This window comes from Hippocampus guttulatus, chromosome 10, assembly GCF_054856545.1.
Source record: "Hippocampus guttulatus isolate MCC_2025c chromosome 10, RoL_Hgut_1.0, whole genome shotgun sequence".
NCBI classification, from domain to species: domain Eukaryota; kingdom Metazoa; phylum Chordata; class Actinopteri; order Syngnathiformes; family Syngnathidae; genus Hippocampus; species Hippocampus guttulatus.
In genome coordinates, this window is record NC_141270.1 from 12,009,374 (window position 1) to 12,026,715 (window position 17,342).

The following is a 17,342-nucleotide window of genomic DNA, read 5'->3' on the forward strand; positions in this document are numbered from 1 at the left end:
ATTTGTATCAATAGTATTACTGGCACAGTAATATCATAGTAAGGAAAGGAGGAGCATTAGTATTAATAGTGTTGCTGTAAATATCAGAAAGTGTTTACAACCCCTGACAAAAAATAAAGGATAACCATTCTCGTTCATTCAGTTCTTTACATGTGTAAAAAAAGCAGGATCCAGAAAATTCTCATTTGAAATGACTTTACCTTTATGTCATGTCTGCGGTCTGCATTTTTTCCTGACATTTAAACGACTGAATGAACGTTCTGAGACTCGTGATTTCATACTTTTGGCCAGGGTTTGAAGTCAGAGCTTCTAGTTGGTTACGGTCAATATGGTTAGTTCTCTGCATGTATAAAAGGAGTAATTTTTGCAGTCATAGGATTGGTATTGTTAGTGTTTGTATAAGTAAAAGCATTAGTAGAAGGACGAGTAGAAGCACATGTACTGTGAGTATTTGTGGCGGTAGTTGTAGTGCTGAAAAGCATAACAGCAAACGCGTCTCTTGCGTGCCCTTACCAAAACCTCAGTCGTGCTGTTCTCGTTCCCCATGTCTCATCAGGCCGAGCGGCACGAGTACCCTCCAGGCCTTCGCAGACTCAATACAGAGGGACAAAATGTGCAGGCAAGCTGAGGTCCCTCAGTGAGCGCCTTTCCCACAGGATTAGAGCAGCAGACAGAGAATGGGTAAGTATGAAAGTGTATGTAGTTTTGGAGATTAGAAAACTGAACCTGTGATTACAGTACCACTCACTCGCTCAGGCCAAAGTGCAACCTTAACGACCCTGAGTATGGGCTGAAAGCCAAAAGAGCATGCCCAATTACACAAAAACTTATATTTAATGCATTTCCTGCCCACTGCATTGAAAAATAAGTGATTCAAATACTATTTGTTTTTGTTGTTGTCAAAGCGATATTGTGTCTATGTTTATTTGGGGTTGTGTTGTTGAGCTACCCTGCATCATAGTGTCAGCCGATTCTATTATTTTGATGACCTTATTTTTTTAGCGTCATGACAGGAGCAAAATATTACACATTCTGTTACAAACTATAACCCCAGTAAGAAACATACTGCAATGTTAGACTACCTTTCTGGGTGTCATATCATAAGTCAGTATACTTGAGTATAAATCTGCAGGTTCACTTCTCCCCCAGGGAGGGTTGTTTGTGCATGGCTGATGATACTACTTAAAAGTGAGCATGCACAATTAGAAAGCACTGACCTGAATATGCTAGAGTTTAAAAATAGATACATCTGCCTTGTACCGACTGTTCCACCACCTCACACACACACAGATTTGTGAACACTTCATGTACAGTTGGAAATTAAAATTATATCAACCCCAGAATCTCCATGGGATCCAATACAATATCTGTGGCAAAAATCTTTCGTTCAATAATGATAAATTGTTGATGTTAATAGAGCTCATGACTGAGCACCCCCAAAATGTTATGAATACAGATACTGCATTTGTCTGAATTTCATTATTACATTATAGATGAGGGGCCACCAACCTTTTTGCAACTTATTGGATACTGATTAATGCAAAGGGCTACTATTTTGATACACTCTTCTGATATCAGACATTTTCTGAATATTACCTTTAAATGGTCAAACGAGAAGTAAATTTGGCCAGCCATCTTTTGAGTAATACTTAGGGCTAGAACTAATTCAAGCATACTTTCGTTAGTTTGTTTTTTTTTTTAAACGCGACCCACCCAGGTTCATAGTTAGACCCACAGCAACGAGCTTAACAACAAAAATGTTTTTCTTTCGGCAATCTCCGACAACTGACGTCATTTACAGAATGCCGAGTCGCCAGTCAGCCATTGTAATGCATTGTTGATTGTCCCGTTAACTGCTCTTTGCCATTCTTATCGAGTTATTTGACAAAATGCCTCTGCGCTGTTTGGCGATGCACTGTTCACATTCAGGCAGAATGGGGCACATAAATGGACCAGAAAATTGGAACGATACAGTTTCATTCTCGCAATGCGAATGAATTTCACCCCGGCGTCAACGAGCATTCTTTGTTCCAAGCACTTCGAAGAGCTCTGTTTTCTCACACAGATTTGTGACAACCAACGGTGCTGCCGATTTTTTATGTTGTTGCCGACAACGCAGCAGAACTACCTTAGCTATGGCAATGTAGGACCCCGGCCCACTATGTAACCTCAGTGCTAGCGGAAATGCATCGACCAAGTCAGTAATCCCATCGTGCGCAATTGACAGCACGGCACAGCATCGGATTGCAAACAATAAATGTTAACAACCACAGCCTATATAATTTCTTGACCTTTAATAAAGTTATGTTATTATTCATGTAAATGTCACAATAATTAGGAAACATGAATACTAATATGCAGCCCTCTAGTCCTAAAAATCTCTGCCAGTTTTTACATTTTCAAATGATTACTTTTACAACATTACTAGAAAATTACAATGTGAGCTATTTTTAGAGCTGGCCCCTGGTCTAGTCATGTGGTACTTGAGGGCTACCTGGCGCCCGCGGACGCCAGGTTGGCAACGCCTGCTTTAGATGCTTTTACCAGTGAGTGCCTATTATTATTAACAGGCACATTTCACAGTGATAAGGTGTGTTTAGAGCTGTGTTTATTCTGCGGCGTGGCAACACTTCTTCGCTCCAGCCTGCTTGCTATTAGGATGAAAGGGATGTAATTTCAGCCTCCACGCTGCAATTGTGTGCGCACTTTAACTAGCGTTTGCATTTCAGAGTTGTTTTCCACGACAAAAAGCACACTAGTTATAAACTGGACGATGAGAGCGTTGTTATGACTTTCCATTTCATAAGAGTCCCAAACATGGAAACTGGCGGTGACTGCCCTGTATGCTCCTCCTCCATTTGCACAACTATAAACACTTCTATTTATACCAATATTCTCAATAACTTCTATGACTTGTATGTAAGATTAATCATACACATTTTCCACAGTGGCAATTTTTTTTGAAATAGCAGATTCCCATTACAATGCACTAAAATGATGAACAACTCACACATATGAATCCAAACTCTAAACGTCTTCATCACACTTCCCAAAGTAAACCACAGAAACCAAAGGGCAGCGGTTTGCTACTCACCGCTGCTAAGAAAAGACAATGTCCCCTTCAAGCGGGAAAAAACTCCTCCGGTCTATGTTTACTGTCTGACTAAAGTTCTCTCGTCTCCTGCGTGGAGCCTCAGTTTCTCTGATGCTATTTTTGCCTCGCACGTGGGGTAAGCAGGTGGGGGGCTGCGCTAAGGGGGGTTGATAGGTGAGCCCTGACCTCAACACCTTTCGGATGAAATAGAAGTTGGAAGGCAGGCATAATCTCTGGTATAACTACACCACCCTCGAAAATGGTTTCCAAACACACACTCCAAAACATTGGAGAAAATCTTCGCAGAAGTGAGGAAATTGGTATAGCAACCAAGAAGGGGAGTGGCAGGGGCATCCACATTTTTTAAACACTTTAGAAAACACACACTCTGTAAGTGTCTCGTTCTTTCCACTATTTCGTTTCATGCAATGCACAATACAATATATGCATCCAGGAAATCAATGATTCTCAACAACTGTGCCAGAGATGACCAAATGTGCCTGAATCCCATTTTACCCAATTGTTGCAAAAAATATTTTCAACAAATAATCTTTAATATCTTTGTTCATCTATTTATGAAAGAAACATACAGTGACAGGCAGAACAAGGCAATGCTCTTTCTCTAATCGCAGAAAGTACAATTAACGGAGAGCTGTTGCCATTCTACCTTGCAGCAAGCCCCGATTTTCATACCTGTCAACTTTTCGGAGCGCCAACCTGTATAAACTACCAAAAAAATCCTTACAAAGAGCAAAAAATCCTTATAACATACCAAAGCATTTTATATGTCAAAATAACGGCAGAAAAAAACCCACGAAATTTTCAATATTTATTGTAGATCTCCATAATACAATGGCTGGTTAATATCTAATCATCATTCTACTTGGTGGCATTACTGTGTTCAGAGTTGAATTCCTGTGTTACTTTTTTCACCAACTCCAAATGATTGGGAGTTGGTGAAAAAAAACCCCGAAAATTGTCAGAATCCGTATGATTTGTGCGATACGGCCATATACGTAAGATTCACCACAAAATCCGTATGAACTATGGCTAAACCGTATGAGTTGACAGGTATGGATTTTACTCCTCACTTTTTAACTCGAGAGTAATGTTTTGATCTTTCCTACCTGTATCCCTCCGAGCATGCAAACATTCCTATTTCTATCTTCTCCCAACTGGCACTTCATTACCAAGGTTCCAGGTGTGACGGTCGCAGTACGTAGGAAAAGCTGAACCGTGCAGGTTTGAGCTACAAATCCCCACTTCACTGTCCGCGGCATGTTTTCAAAACTGCATTGCCTTTGTCAAAATGTCGACCTACTTGCATTCATTTGATCAACTAGATCATGCTAATTTGCGCGAGAAGTATTTTCTCCGATTGCCTTCGAAGCTGCAATCCTCCGCACCACAATCTCCCTCTGGCTTCGCGCTTTCCGAACACTCTCTGCCCCTCCACAATTGATGTCGCACTTTCCCCCCATCACAACAATGATCCGACTCTCTTTGCCTTTGGAATGACTCCAATCTATTCTCTCGCAGAGTTTGATGCGACGCGGCAGCTTTCGCCACCGTTTACCTGTCTTGGTGAAATTCCGATGCAGCCCCCCATCCTGTATTCCATGCACTCTTCCGGTGAAGTCACTCTGGCACTACAAGGCTTGCAGAGCACCTTCCTGCAGAACTGCATCCTCGTCGCTCAGCCACGGCAGAGACGTTTCAAAACGTGCGCGTCTTGTGACGAGCAGATGCGCTGCCTTGGCATTGCCGGTGGTGCATCCGCGACATCCTTTCAAGTCATCGCTGTGTAAAAATAATCTACATTACATAAAGAATCCTGTCTAAGCAAATGAGCGGGAGATGGGAGGTGATGCTTCTCAGTCTTTTTTTTTCATGCCTCTCGATCTCTCATCAGTTGCAGAGAGGCACACGAAGGCATGGATGTGCACGGGAAGGGGCGGTGGTGGTGGTGTGGTAGGTGCAAGGAAGCGGAATAAAGGGTGCCTTACCCTTTAATTGCCCCAGGAGAGCGCAATAATGATGACAGTACAGTACAGTATATGGCAGCATAACAAGCGCAGTCAACCGAATCGAGCATATCCAGGGTAGAAGAGGAGCCAATTCAATTGATAATTCAATTTAAAACCCAATTCCAGTATAAAACCACAGCACTAGTTTAAAACCCTACTTTAGGGAAAAAAAAAAAAAAATTCAAACCCAAGCCCTAGTCTAAAACAATCAATTGAAACCTAACCCTTAAAGCTGTTCCTCTTTGACCGATGTTGTTTGCCCTGCCATGGCAACCCCAAGTGTCCCAAGTCACTTTCAGCTGGCTGGCATTTGCAAAAGGTGAGTAGATTTGTGTGTGCTTTTTTTGTTTGTTTGTTTTTACATTGACGATAGTTTATCTTAAAAAGTGTATTGTATATTTTGCCAAAAAGTACAATCATATTTTAATTTAAGTATATTTTCGTTGCAAATCACTGTCGTCACAGGATAAGATAAGATATCCCTTTATTTGTCCCGCAATGGGGAAATTACAACTATTAATTATTCAACTGTAATTTAATTTTTATTCTCAACGCCACACCCCTCCCCCAATTCATTTTTGGGACTTTAATTGCTTGTATGGGATGTCAATAAAGTATTTTGAAATTCAAACTAAATATTACAACTGCAGATTTGTTCAGTTAAATCAGTTCTGTTTTATACATTCAGTGGGTGTCAAAGTCTGATCACATTGCATTTGTGTTGTTGATGAAATAGGTTCTCTTAAATAAACACTATGAAACTGTTCCAAAGTGTATGGAGGTAAAAAAATATCCTCATCATTTTGTAACAATTTCGACACATTCCACAGTTCCTATTGATATACTTGTTTTAAAATTGTTAAATTTAGACAATTTGTTATAATTTACTCTTCCGTTACATTCCTCCATTACCTTAATGAAAATGAAATTTAAAAGTGAGAAAATATTGTTGCTGATTTTTTTTCCTCTCTAATGCCGATTTCAGATGATTAGAGGGATTTGTTTAGGCTGAATTTCTTTCTCTTCATTCTTGAGGTGAGGCGTAATGGACTGGTCACATGGACAAACTAATCCCTTCCTGACCCCGTCACTCTGAAGAAGTGACTGGACCGTAGTCCGCTTTGAGGCTCTTCTGTGCACCTCTGCGGACGGTAACGTAGATATTCTTTCAATATGGGGGAGTTGAGGTCGTCTTCGCCTCCACCTCACTTGGATTTGAACAACTTTGACTCTGCAGATGCAGAAAATAGCAGGTACGTTTTAACAAGCCCTCGCTCCTTGGACGCCTGTGCACGACTTGGCATCAAACCTGTTCAACTTCTGATGAAATCATTGAATGATTTATTGTCTGAGCGGTGCGATTTGCCTTTCGAGGAAGTGAAGGTTATGCAGCAATCCAATGAAAAACAAAGGAGGACACTTTTGCAAATGTGCCGAGATGAGAGGGAGAGGATTATCCAGCAGGTTGCCAGGTGGCCGACCACTAAGAACGTCTCAAGCCTGGAAACGAGACATGACACCAAGCTGAAGGATGACATCATTGTTGATAAGACAATGGATCCTCTTCCATACGCAGACCTATGTTTTCGGGACAAATGTGTCAGCAAAATATCTTGCTCTGCTGCAGGAGAACCAGACAGGAACACAACCGGCAGCTTAGGTGACCTCAGAAACTCTCCAGCTATCCAGATGAAACTACAGAGGCTCACTGAAGACATCAGGAGGAAAATGCATGTGTCAGTATCCCACACGGACCGCAAGATTGCAGCTCTCATGCTGGTGAAGCACCAGGAAGAGGTGGACCGCCTCAGTCACAGGCAACAGAAGGACGACGAGCGAGAGCAGGCCCACAGGCAGGCGGAAGCACGGCAGGCAGAGGCGGAGAAGAGGAGGACGCAGAAGCTGATGCAAAGCGTGCGCCGCTGGCACCAGGAACTGGAGGCCCGCAGGAGGCTGAGAGCGCGTCGGGAAGAAGAGCGAGCAGGACGGCTCAAAAGAGAGGTGATGCTGCAAGAGGAGCGCTGGAAAAGGCTGAAGGAGCAGGTGGAGGCACAGCGTCGAGGACAGATGGCAGCTGCGCAGAAGGACGCACGGGGGAGGAAATGCTGCCAGGAGAAAGTGCTGAGAGAAATGGAGGAGGTGGACAAAAGGCAGCGAGACAAAGAGAGACAGGCAGCCGTGGAGAGGGAGCAGAGAGCAAGGAGGCGCAAATTGCAGATGGAGAAAAAGGAGAAGAAGCGTCTCCGGGAAGAAAACAGAAGGGAGCTGCTGCACCGCATCCTCTTCAAACAGCAAGTGGAGGAACAGGTGGAGGACGAGGAGTCACGCTTGAGGGACGCAATGGAGAGGAAGATGCGGCATTCTCGTGTGAAACACGCTCGCGACGCGGAGGCCCGGCTGGTGGAGCTCCAGGAACGGGCGGCCCAAGAGGAGAAGCAGATGCTGAGGACGCAACTCAGGGCAAAGCTGCAGAACATCCAGCAGCTCACACACAAACACCTCCTGGTCAAGCTGAGTCAGCAGCGCACGCAGAGAGCCGTCGAGCACGCGTGGGCCCAGCAAAGGAAGAGAGCCCAGCAAACGCATCAGCACAACAAACTCAGGCAGCTGCGTCACCGGAAATTACGAGAGAGCCTGCAGAGAGAGGAGGAAGCGTTGAAGAAGGCCAGGGAGAGCAGCGTCACCATGAAGGAGCGGAGGTGCCAGAGGCTGCTTCGAGAGCGGGAGCACGTCCGGCAGGAGGCGCACAAGCGAGCCCTGGCGTCATTTCACTTGAGGGAGCGAGTGAGGCAGCAGACTCAGAGTCGCTCGTTTGCTCAGATGGCTCAGGAAGCGCAGCTGGCTGCCTCCATCAGCCGCATGAACCTCTGAAACGACAATCGCATCATCGGGAAGATCGTCACAAAGGCTTTGTTGCACTTCGCTAACAAATTGTTCATATTAAAATCTAACTGCGACGGCCGACCAGATTGGTCATGTGCCTTGGATTTTTTTTTTTTTTTTTTTAAATACCACTGTTAGCCTTAATTTTTGTAGCTGGGCTAAAATGTGGGTTTAGTATGACGCTGTTGTGCACTTTTCAAATACTAATCATCCATCTACTGTCTGTGACAGTTATGTTACTACAGAAAATGACATTAAAATGTTTCTATAATTGTCATTTTGTTTGCTGGTTTGTCATCATCTGCAATCGTTTCTGCTGGGCGGTATTGAACAAGTCTATCACATTCTAGTATAGACAGTAGTTTACATATAGTCTAACATTCCAAAATTGCATCGTCTGTAATGAATATGTTCAGTAACATAAGGAATGGTGTCTGGATTGAGCAGTTTAACTGTAAGCGGTTATCCGTCATCAAAAAAAAGCAATTCTTGTTATCTAGGAAGCAGAAGTCAACTCAAAAATGTTCTTTGCAATATGTTGTGCGCACCCAATATTGTCAACACGGTATTGTGACTGATACTGCATTTGCTGAATAAGAATTAAGAAAACTGATCCACTTGTTTTCAGCCTCAAAGGACATTTACGTTTTATGCAACACTGCCATCTGCTGTCGACTGGAATTGACATCAAAGTGCACACCGGCTATCGTTTGGCACAGCCATGGGAAAAATTAGGAAGTCCGTTTTCTTCAATTTCTTGTTCACTTTGATGTCCTGTACCACTAAAAGTGACTGACACAAAAGAAAACTTGGACTGTCTGGAAAGCATCGATTTTAGCAGTAACAACGCCAGAGCTATTTATGTAAGAACTTAAGATGTGATTTTGATTATTATCAGTAACAAGAAAACTTTTTGAAAATGTCTCTGTCAGCACTCAAATTCAACTCTTATGAGCGGTTTTTGTTGTCATTTATATGTTGCCCCAAACACGTCGACCTTTGGTTGTACTCGGCATTTAAAATGAACAACTAATGAAGTAACAAGGGCGGTCTCTTATTTTTTTCCCAAGACTGTATTTATCCAGGCATCACAGGGAAGTAGTGTTTAGCACAGTTGCCTTAAAGTCCTGAGCTTTAGGTTTGAACCTGAGCTATATGCTACCAGTCAATATTTGAATCCGTGGGTGCCAAACTGTCAATATGCAATGGCAGACTGTAGTTATAACTTGTAACATCACTAGATGGCAGGCATGTCTTATTTGCGGTTCCATTGGGTCCCACACTGCCTGCCCTATACTGCCTCTAGATCTACATTTTGTTTTGTTGATTTGGAATGAAATGCTGGAGAAACGCTAAATAATAAACATTTTGAGTAAGTTGATTTTTCTGAAGAAAAAAAAAAGGACAAAATGATTGCTTGCACTTCATGTTGGCAAGCGAACCCTTTGCACTGGAAAGAAAAATACTTTGTGGTTATTTTGTTGTTTGCCTCAAACTCTTTGTTGTTGCGTGAGGCAACTGGATCTTTTATGCATGCATTGACGAATATATTATCAAAGATGAACTATATTAATATACATATGTGCACATGTATTTTGTTCAGATTTAAAATAGTATTTTTGTCATGCATCCAGTTACATCTGTGGGCGAACCAGTTACACTGATGAAAAATTGTGGCCGCCCCCTTCAGCATTGAAGTTGCCCATCCCTGATCTACAGCCATTTTTTCAGTACAGTATACTGTACTAGTAACAGGTAGAAAGAAGAAAAACCTGATTGAAGGTAATACCTTCCTCCCAAGGTTTTTGTTGTTCTTTGGAAATAGTGTACCAAGGACATCACACCCAAAAATTCAAGCTGCTTTAATCCACAACAATCACTCAACCCAAGGGCGAGTTTCCCTGGGAACAGATTAACAAGGGTAAATTGCCTCCCAATGTACTTGACCTACAAAAACCCGTATTCCATCGTTGTGCCATTCAGCCAGTTATGTTACAGGCGCATTCACACGAATAATGCTAATAGAGCTGTGCACATAAGTGTACATACCGCAGGAGTATGTACTTTTATGAGCTCATACGTTTACATACCCGAGGCGGAGGTCAATTTATGAGCACAACTCTGTGTCAAAAATATTTGTCTACATGTTTTTCGCGCTTCAGACTCAATGAAAAGTGTGTATGTAGCTTGTTCGGGATGTGTTTTGATGGCACAGTTTAAAAAGAAATGGTGAGGTTATGGAGAGAAAAGAAATGGCATCAGAGCAGTGCCTCAAAGCGCTCACAGTGGTGTTTTATATGAAAAGAGTTGGCAGGGCGACATAATAGCTGACTGTAGTTCTCGCTGCAGTACTGTCTGATGCGCCTTATTTTAAATTTGGGATTTTTCTTCAGTGTACTGGAGGGACTAATCCACACAGACAACAAATGGTCTGTCATTTATTGGTGTCATCTGGTGGGGCACTGACACATTTGTCTCCAAGGCAAAATCTTGACTGTGACCTGCATCCAGGCTGGCATCCTTTTACTCTCACAAATGAGGTGAAATCCTGTGCTCCAGTAACCGGTGTTCCCATTTCATTTCTCTGCTTGCCACATCAGCTTGGTGACAGCTTCACTCTGCATTCACATTCTGAGTGAACAGCAATGTCTATAGTTCTACAAATGTTCAGTTTCGACTTCCAATTCCTTGTCAGTCATCATGAAGTCCCAGAGCCAGCAGCACAGGAAGCGCAATTCCGAAAACAAGAGCGACGCTCTCCTTAAGGCCTAAGTGGCTCTGGTGCTTGGGATGACCAGGTTGTTGGCCTGCACGACTCCCACTGCTACTGCTGATGATGTCAGGAAGAACGTGCACCGTGGCCACAAAAAGGAAAGTTCCACCCGAGAAAAGCATACCGACACCCGTTGCGCCGAGTTGGTTCTGAGGTGACGAGGAAGTCTGCGGACACAAGCAGTGCCTCAAAGCACAGTATAAGGTAGAATGACAGAGGATAAACTGGTGTGTGCTGTCTTACCATGTGCAGTATGAAGTATGTCGGGATGGCAACGATTGGTGCTGCAGCTGAAAAGGCCAACAAATGTCCCTGGATGGACCTCTTTTCCAGTCCCGCATGTATCAGAAAGGCAACTAAACCGAAAGCTGCCGGAGCCTAACAGACAAAATACTTTTTGAGGTTGAATTCTCACTTCTGTAATTCAAGTGACACAATTCAGAGTTTGGGGGGAGGGGTTCAAGTGGCACAGTTCGGATATGTCTGTGAATATTGTGCATTGAATCAGACAGTTGAAACCACACGTTTACATACTTTATAATGACTAAACTTTTGCTGATTTGTATTTGCTTAACATCAAAATAATGACAGAAGTATGTTTGTTTTTTTTAGACAATTCGTCATTATTTTCTTCAAAGTCAAAAGTGGGCATACATTTCATTAGTATTTTGTAGCGTTGCCTTTAAACTGAACTTGGGTCTAAATAGAAAGAGTTTAGTCCGATTTCATGTCAGACAGTGAGGGGGATTTTTTTTTTATGCATATAAAAATTTGCTGTGTATCGGATGATTGCCCAATGCGAGTATCGAGAAACAGGACCGATTGGAGTCCCCGTCAATGCTCTTTCCCAAACATTCTGATATTGCACCCTAGCACTGACTAATAGAAAAGTATTAAGTGTGTCAAGGAGGCGAGGTGATCATTGCACGGCGCTATATCAGGGCTAGGGAGACTAAAGCCCAGCCATAAATCTGTCTCACCACCCTTCAGCCCCTCCCAGCAATGGATTTATTTATTTATGCAAGTTTTAAAACATTTTTTGAAATTCACAAGAAAATATCCATTCTGTTCCAATACAATTGCTGCTTCCATATTTGTGCTGCAGTTTTAACGTGTGTATTTATGTATTTATGACCCATACCACCATCATGCTGGCTTTTAAACGGCATCCAGAACAGTTCGTACTCACTTTTTATTTATGTTTAACGCAATGCTACAACTTCAATGGAATTTTGTTTGGAAGGTCTTAATTTTCTCCATTAGAGCCGTTTCAATGATTAAATAAGTAGAAATGATTTCAAACGAATGGCTGCCAGTGGAGGCCAGGCCCTCTAAACAGTAAATAGTGTTTATTATTTATGTGTCGAGTGTCGAGTCGACGCGTATGTTTTTCATATGCAAGTTGTTTTCATGTGTTTAGATCAGATGTGTGTCATTTGAAATGTACAGAGAAATAAAGAGAAAGATAAACCGTTGGCAGGCATAATATTGATATTGAACACTTGGTCTTGAAGTGGACATCCGGCTTTGTGCGCTGCTTCACAATGTTGGTGTTCTTTGTTATGCTGCATTCCAGAGACGTGGGAAGTTGAAAGTATGTCATCTCTGGCAAGGAGATGCCTACTCGGAAGCTCGAGGCAATTATCTACCCTGACTGCTCAAGATGCAGTATGGTGACGCCACAGAACAATGCACCTCACGCATTTATAGGCTTTATTTTTATAAATGTATTTTATGAAGGTGCAGCCATTCGTTGTCTCCAGTTCTGCACACACCTATGTGTGTGCAGCACTGATTGGACAAGCAATGTAATGTGATCATCTGCACCCAGTGACGGCCAAGTGGGTGTGTCATAACTAAATGACATATTGGGTCAGCTGTGTCTTAACCTCCATGGCAGAGTCTCCGTCGAACCCCTGAGACTGATGCACCGAACCCCACCCAGGTTAATAATCAATGACCTACATCATCTCTCCATGACATTATTTGGTAAAATTATCAAGGCTACCAGTGTAATAAAAAAAAAAAAAAAAGATCTGGTTTGACTGCTCTCCACAAACAAAGCCACCAGCTTATTTGTTGTCAACAATGATTTTTTTTCGTTCGTTTTAACTTTCACGAAACCATGTTTAGAGTTTAACCTTGCGAGCTTCAACTTCCCACCAGTGATGAAGGCAGCAAAATTCATCATCGTCATATTCTCACCTTGTGTAGAATCACGGCTAAAAACACGATGACTTGCACTGTCACCTGGCCTGTGGCTACCACTGCACCCAGAGCGAAGCCGTCAGCTATTTGCAAAGCAAAAACACAAGCGGGTCACGACAGTAGCTGCAACTATTCAGAGGGTGCTGACCTCCAAGGCCAAAATTCTGTTTTGCTTACTTTTGTTTTGTTTGTGCCAGCTTCAAAACCTAGCAAGAATAAAGTTGCACGTATTTGTTCGCATAACCCACATTTGGAGCATGACCAGCAGGTGCACAACAGTAACTGATTAGCATTTTCCCCGTAGCCCTCCAAGAAAGTTTTGTGAAAGAGGAATATTAACTTTTTATTGGGTGTACGGTACTTTGCATAGAAAAAAAAGGTGAAGCGTGAAATTAAACAGCAACTAGGCTGAGCGGAAAATTCTCCACTTTCAAGTGAAGGCTGCAGTCTGTTAAAAAAACTAAAAGGTAAACAGAGCCACGCAAAGTATTTCTAGATGCACTCATTAGTATTAACCTGATTAACAGCACATAGTTCATCACTTGCTAAAACTGTTGACGCAGTGGGGCGTGGCAGGTATTTGACGCGGAGGGTGTGGGGCCGACATTTGTTTCTGGCGACATGTCACACCTCACAGAAGGATGGGGTGTGACACCAGGAGTGCCGAACCAGTCGATTGTGGTCAACCGGCAGTCCGCGGACTGATTCGAAGTTGACCGCAGTGGGTGTAGGGGGAAATGGAGACGTGTGTTTGCGCGTATTATTAAATTGATATATTTTTGTGTTAGTGCACACTGCATACGAAGCATCCTATCAGTCTCACATCCACAAGAAAAATATCCAAAAAAACCCGACATTTTAAAAAGTAGGTTCACTTTAACCGACAGTGGCGCATGACCTGCATCACAGGAAGTTGTTAGCGGTCAGCAGGCTGCATCTGCAGATTTCGATCAGAGCCGTTAGGATACCTCTACTTTTTGTTTATTCTCATTCAGAGTTTGTTTGATCTGCAATGCACCCATGGCACTGGAGTGCCAGCAGCAGCATTTTACAACGGTACGCGTGACCTATGACCTATGAGATATTTCTGCACTTAACACGCTACAAAAGTTGACGCACTGGTTGCCACTTAAATCACAGGGTAATCTTTCACACAAAGAAACACAAATGCCTCTCCCAAATCCTGTTTCTCCACAATCATTATGCGCTGATTTGGTATATTTTAGTCACACACTAAAGTAATGTTTCAATTTAATTGAAGCTCTAACTGTCGCTATATAATTTAGAGCAACCAAGAAAATAATATGTACAAAAATATGGTGATCACACGTGTACTACTGTATCATATTTTTAAATATAGTTACACACGCGATGGCATATCTGCCTGTATTTAGTTTAACACTACTTCAATGGCTTGCTGTTCATGACCTCAAAAAAATTGTATGTCGGTGCTGTCATAAAGACTGTAATTGTTTTACTATTACTACTTTTGGTTTCCAGCTCACGAGTTGGGAATTACTGCTCTGAGGCAAGGCTTTAACTTTATAATATATATATATAAATAAATGAAGCACACGTGGTAAGTCACATGAAGTCTGCTTATTGCTTTGTGGATGGCCCTTTGCACTAGTGGGCTGAAATGCGTTGTGTGTCGCATGCAAACAAACGCTTATAGAAGTGGAGTTAATAATGTATTAATATTACTCTACCTGCGGCGTGAATAACCAGCCCCAGCGTGGCTGTGATGGCATCACTGTTGGGATTCGTTTTTCCTGAAATTACAAAAGACATGCAACATTTATCTTTCTGCCAGTCAAGACGAACTGAACTAGATTTAAAACCTAAAACCTAATGTGTGTTCAATCGCCGGGTTTGCACAGAACCATGCACTCCGATTAGAATGCACTTCAATCGGAGTATAAAGAATGAAAGCCAAGCTGTGTCTGGTCTGCGCCTGGTCTCTCTTGACGTAAAGCGTAGTTGGCGTAAATGCTTAGGGAAATGGTCGTATACGCACTTTAAAATGGCATAATGCAAACTTGTTTTAAAGTATGCGTAACTTCTTTTTATCAATACGTTGTTGTTATAAAAGTATTAAAACTGTCACAACTACTGTGCTAAATTACATCGGTCTACGCGTGTCACACGGTTGTAACAGGACTACCGGTAATCTGATTATCGGAGTGGAGCATGTAAATGGCAGATTGGAAAAAAAAAATATCACGTCACATGTAAATAGGTGACCAGAGATCTTCATTCAGACTTAAGGTATTTCACTCAGAATAACAAAAAAGTATACTGTAGCCGTCATATGAAGTTGTATTAATATAGTCCCAACAGTCTGTCTGTCCTCTTGACTTTGTAGCGTTTTGCTCAGTTGGGCTGATTCCAGTACAGTATGTGGATTTTAGTTGCACAATCAGATTTCAGCCTTTCTGTGCAGCAATGTTAATCAAATCTTCACAGTTCTTAAGAATCAGTAGTGCTGTTTCTTTAACCAATCAGATTTTAAACTTGCCTTACACGGCCAGCGAGCTAGTCCACAATGATGTCCGCATTTTTCCATCCTCTGGTTGATCCAGTTCAATTAGTAAATGTAGGGCCGTCCCGATCTGATCGACATGATTGGAAATCGGGGCCGATCAAGTGAGTTTCAGCTTATCGGTATCGGCTGGCAAAGATCCGATTTTTAGATATGCTTAATTTTTAAGACAAGTGTGAAATGTTTTACTTCTTTAATTCATTTGAACCACTGTTGATTTAACAGCGAAATCAACAGCTATCATCCCGGGATACCTTTACTTCCCAAAAATCAAAACTTATATATAAAACAACATAATTGAGATCATTTGGATGTGGTCTCCTTTTTTTCTTCATTGCACTGTATTACAGAGGTATTGAACGGGATCAAGTTCCTTGGACGTGGGTGCAAAAAAAATGCGATCAAGACATCCCAAGCTTCAATTTTTTTATAATCAGCATCTCTGCTGAGCATGATGAGTTATATTTAAATGTTTTGTTTATGTCCTGTTACTATTGTGAATTGCTCAATAATTTACATGACACTGATGCATTATGCTATATTGCTACTGTTACAAAGTGGATTAAGTCGAGTTTGCATCTTGACAAATTCCCGCAAATGTCATGTCTACTTACCGCAAACGGAGAAGTAACTCGCCAGCTGATCCACCACAAACATGAAGGTGAAGCCCGATGTCAAAGCCACACCAATCCAAGGCTGAGGCGAGGGAGCACTTTCTCTGGAGGATTCGTTCACAGCAGATAAAGAAGCTGCAAGAAAAGAGAAGTTACAAAAATAAGGACACAAATGCATGACAACAGAGTGTATCTCTATGATGTGATGATCACCATTTTGGTGTGTCCACGACTCTTGCATTAAGCCCACTCCTTCGGGGATGGTGATGGCAAGGGCTGTTCCGCACAAGAAACCTGCACCCAGGATGGAGACCAAGTGTAGGCTCCTCTGGAACACACACACACACACTTTTTTACTTATGCCACATTTCTACGACCAAATGGCCATATAAGGACACAAATCACAATTGTTTTGAGGACACACTGGCAAAAGCAAATGTCGCGGTTTTTGGAACGAGGGCGACTTACCTCCGAAAGTCGAAACAACAAAGGGATGAATCCTAGTAGGAAAGAACCGACAAACATTACAACCGATATTAATGTAATGCTCAACCCTCCGTCCATTTCGTCTTGTTTTGGGAACGGATTTTTTTTTTAAGTCACGAGTCGTGTCGTCGTTTTTTTTTTTTTTTGCCTCATTAAACGTGACGTGAGTCCACGAGGCCAGCAATTGTTATAAAACATGTTCTCCCATTCTCGTCTTCCACGTCGAGCCTTCGTACGTGACCGCCCTCCTACTGCTGAGTGTTGAGCCGGTTGCACGAGCAGGGGAAGAAAAAAGGAGAAGGGCAGGCAGTCGGGCTTTTTTAACTCTTTATGTAACACGCCTCGAAATGCAACATTTTCGTCTTACTCTCTTTAGGTTACTTGGATGTATGACTCGATTTCCCGCTCATACGTAAAATCAAACATTTTTGGCTTTAGAACGTAGTTTTTGGGTGCTCTCTCCCTGGTCCCCAAAACTGTTTATATGTACATATGCATATAATCCGATAGTTGATCCTGGTAATAACTGGGTAAATTATGAGAGAGGATTCGTTATAAATTTGTTGTGATCTAGTGGTTAACACATGATCTGCCTCACAGTTCTTTCGTTTGCAGTTAGAATCTGTCTTCCTGCTTGTGTCAACAATACAGAGGCTTGATGCAGTTATTGCTTTTAAGGGATATGCCACCAAATATTAAATGCTCCTCGCTTTAG

The 17,342-nt window shown here is 42.3% G+C and overlaps 3 protein-coding genes across 5 annotated transcripts in view; 1 reads left to right on the plus strand and 2 right to left on the minus strand.

The window, feature by feature from the left end:
• The window catches only part of tacc2 (transforming, acidic coiled-coil containing protein 2), a 43,900-nt gene extending 38,578 nt beyond the window's left edge, over positions 1-5,322 (minus strand). The window contains exon 1 of the mRNA XM_086121372.1: positions 4,671-5,322. Coding sequence (XP_085977498.1) covers positions 4,671-4,781 — 111 coding nt within the window. The 5' untranslated portion in view covers positions 4,782-5,322. The remainder of the gene's footprint in view (positions 1-4,670) is intronic.
• A 740-nt stretch (positions 5,323-6,062) lies between these two features.
• LOC147199286 (uncharacterized) lies at positions 6,063-8,281 on the plus strand. Of its 2 annotated transcripts, XM_086121371.1 has the most exons (2): positions 6,063-6,272; positions 6,359-8,281. In XM_086121371.1, the coding sequence occupies exon 2, from the start codon at positions 6,445-6,447 to the stop codon at positions 7,990-7,992; it is 1,548 nt and encodes a 515-aa protein (XP_085977497.1). In that variant the 5' UTR covers positions 6,063-6,272; positions 6,359-6,444; the 3' UTR covers positions 7,993-8,281. The 2 variants fall into 2 exon arrangements, with proteins under 2 accessions (XP_085977497.1, XP_085977496.1); XM_086121370.1 differs by having other exon boundaries at positions 6,063-8,281.
• A 1,570-nt stretch (positions 8,282-9,851) lies between these two features.
• On the minus strand, positions 9,852-16,920 carry LOC147199287 (zinc transporter ZIP9). Of its 2 annotated transcripts, XM_086121503.1 has the most exons (7): positions 16,610-16,915; positions 16,355-16,469; positions 16,142-16,276; positions 14,695-14,757; positions 12,983-13,068; positions 11,021-11,155; positions 9,852-10,944 (listed from the first exon to the last, which is right to left on the minus strand). In XM_086121503.1, the coding sequence occupies exons 1-7, from the start codon at positions 16,703-16,705 to the stop codon at positions 10,696-10,698; spliced, it is 879 nt and encodes a 292-aa protein (XP_085977629.1). In that variant the 5' UTR covers positions 16,706-16,915; the 3' UTR covers positions 9,852-10,695. The 2 variants fall into 2 exon arrangements, with proteins under 2 accessions (XP_085977629.1, XP_085977628.1); XM_086121502.1 differs by having other exon boundaries at positions 16,142-16,469; positions 16,610-16,920.
• Between the last annotated feature and the right edge of the window lie 422 nt (positions 16,921-17,342).